Source organism: Pediculus humanus, genomic scaffold, assembly GCF_000006295.1.
Source record: "Pediculus humanus corporis 1103172108322 genomic scaffold, whole genome shotgun sequence".
Classification (NCBI taxonomy): Eukaryota; Metazoa; Arthropoda; class Insecta; order Psocodea; family Pediculidae; genus Pediculus; species Pediculus humanus.
In genome coordinates this window covers 535,552-537,180 of record NW_002987891.1, presented here as the reverse complement: position 1 = coordinate 537,180, position 1,629 = coordinate 535,552, and the positions used below count along the sequence as shown (strand labels likewise).

Below are 1,629 nucleotides of genomic sequence, written 5' to 3'. Positions count from 1 at the left end.
ACAAACAATATCGTTATAAATTGATTGTTGTTGTCGTCGTCTTCGTTGTCGTTGTGGTTGTTTCCGTTGCCGTATTTAACGTTTTCAAGGTCACACAACACCATCCGATCAATAAATCAATGAACTTAATTTTTTTTTTTTTTTTAAATATAAATTATTTACTACTCCTCCACGTCAAACCTAACAAACAAACAAACAAACACCTACTTTTTTTCTCTCTCTTTCGTCGATGAGAAAAATAAACAAACGAAAAGGAAAGTGAAAATGAAAAAAAAAAAAAAAAAAAAAAAAATCGAAAATTAAAAAAGAAAACAAAAAAAAAATTCGATATATCGAAAGGATACGCGTTTGTTGTTGTTGCTGTCGTTGTTGTTTTTTTTTATTTTAATTGCAACCGCGATCGACCTTCAGAATTTTCCTTTTTTTTTTTTTTTTACACAATCCGGATATTTGGAAAATTTAAATTTAACAATGGCGGACCGCAGTCGATATCGGATATGGCGGACCTTGGCCTCTTTATTTGACCGTTAATTGATCACGTTTCGTTTCGTTTCTTTTTTCTTTTTTTTTTTTCTCTTTTGCCATTATTTTTACGAATTGCAAATAATATTGCGTACCTCGATCATTATCATTATTATTATTATTATTATTATTATTATTATTATTATTATTAACGCACAATCTAAATCCCCCGTTTGTTGTTTCGACAGAAAGATAAAAAGAGAGAGAGAGAGAGAGAGAGAGAGAGATGTATGAACGATTATATGTACACGACAAGGATGTTATTGATTGTTTGTGGTACTTACGCGACGAGGCCTCCCAAAAAAGCGACCGGGGCTCCGCCGATGAGTCGGATTTTCTTGTGACACGAATCCAAAAGGCTCAACCTGGGTGATATTTCAAAAACGGTCGCGTTTCCACCGGAAGTCGGATTTTGACCAGACATAAAAAGAGATTTCAACATTCCCGTTGTGTCCATTCTCATTTTATCGAATTTTTATTATTATTATTTTTTTTATTATTATTATTTGTTTTTATAAGGCTTTTCACACTGTTGCGATTGTTTTCCTGTTTGTTGTTTGTTGTTGTTGTATTCGATAACTCAAAACAATTAAAAAATTGAAAAAAAAAAAAAAAAATTAAAACCAGGTACGCCTGGTTCGGTTACCGATTTGGATTTTTTCTCATTTTTCCTAACGGTTTTTTTTATTTTTTATTTTTCTTAAGTTGTCGTCGTGAACAAACGAACGCGACAAAACAAACGAACGTATGAACGCTTCACGCACTTTCGATTGATAACAACCGCGGATCGTTTTTTTTTTTTTTTTTCTCTTTCGTTACTATTGTTGTTGTTGTCTCGTCTACTACTGTTTCGTCCGTTTGTTGTTTGTTGTTGTTTTTCCGACGAAAATAGTAGTAGTAGTAGTTAGTAAGTACACTTATTCGACGACAAGTCAACGTAACTTTTATTATTATTATTACTTTTTATTTTTTTCTTTCGTTTATCCCGGCTTCATTAACTTCCTTTTTCCCCTGTAAATGAACATCAAGTTATCAACTGTTTTATTTTTTTTATTTATTTATTATTTATTTATTTATTTTTATTCCTTCGTCGCCGGATTGACGCGT

General features: G+C 31.7%; 1 protein-coding gene across 1 annotated transcript; it reads right to left on the bottom strand.

The window, feature by feature from the left end:
• Positions 1-433: 433 nt before the first annotated feature.
• On the bottom strand, positions 434-985 carry Phum_PHUM615950 (uncharacterized protein; the record flags this gene model as incomplete). Its single annotated transcript, XM_002433113.1, has 2 exons — positions 434-512; positions 807-985. 2 exons carry the CDS (start codon positions 983-985, stop codon positions 434-436), a joined length of 258 nt encoding a protein of 85 aa, XP_002433158.1.
• Positions 986-1,629: the final 644 nt, after the last annotated feature.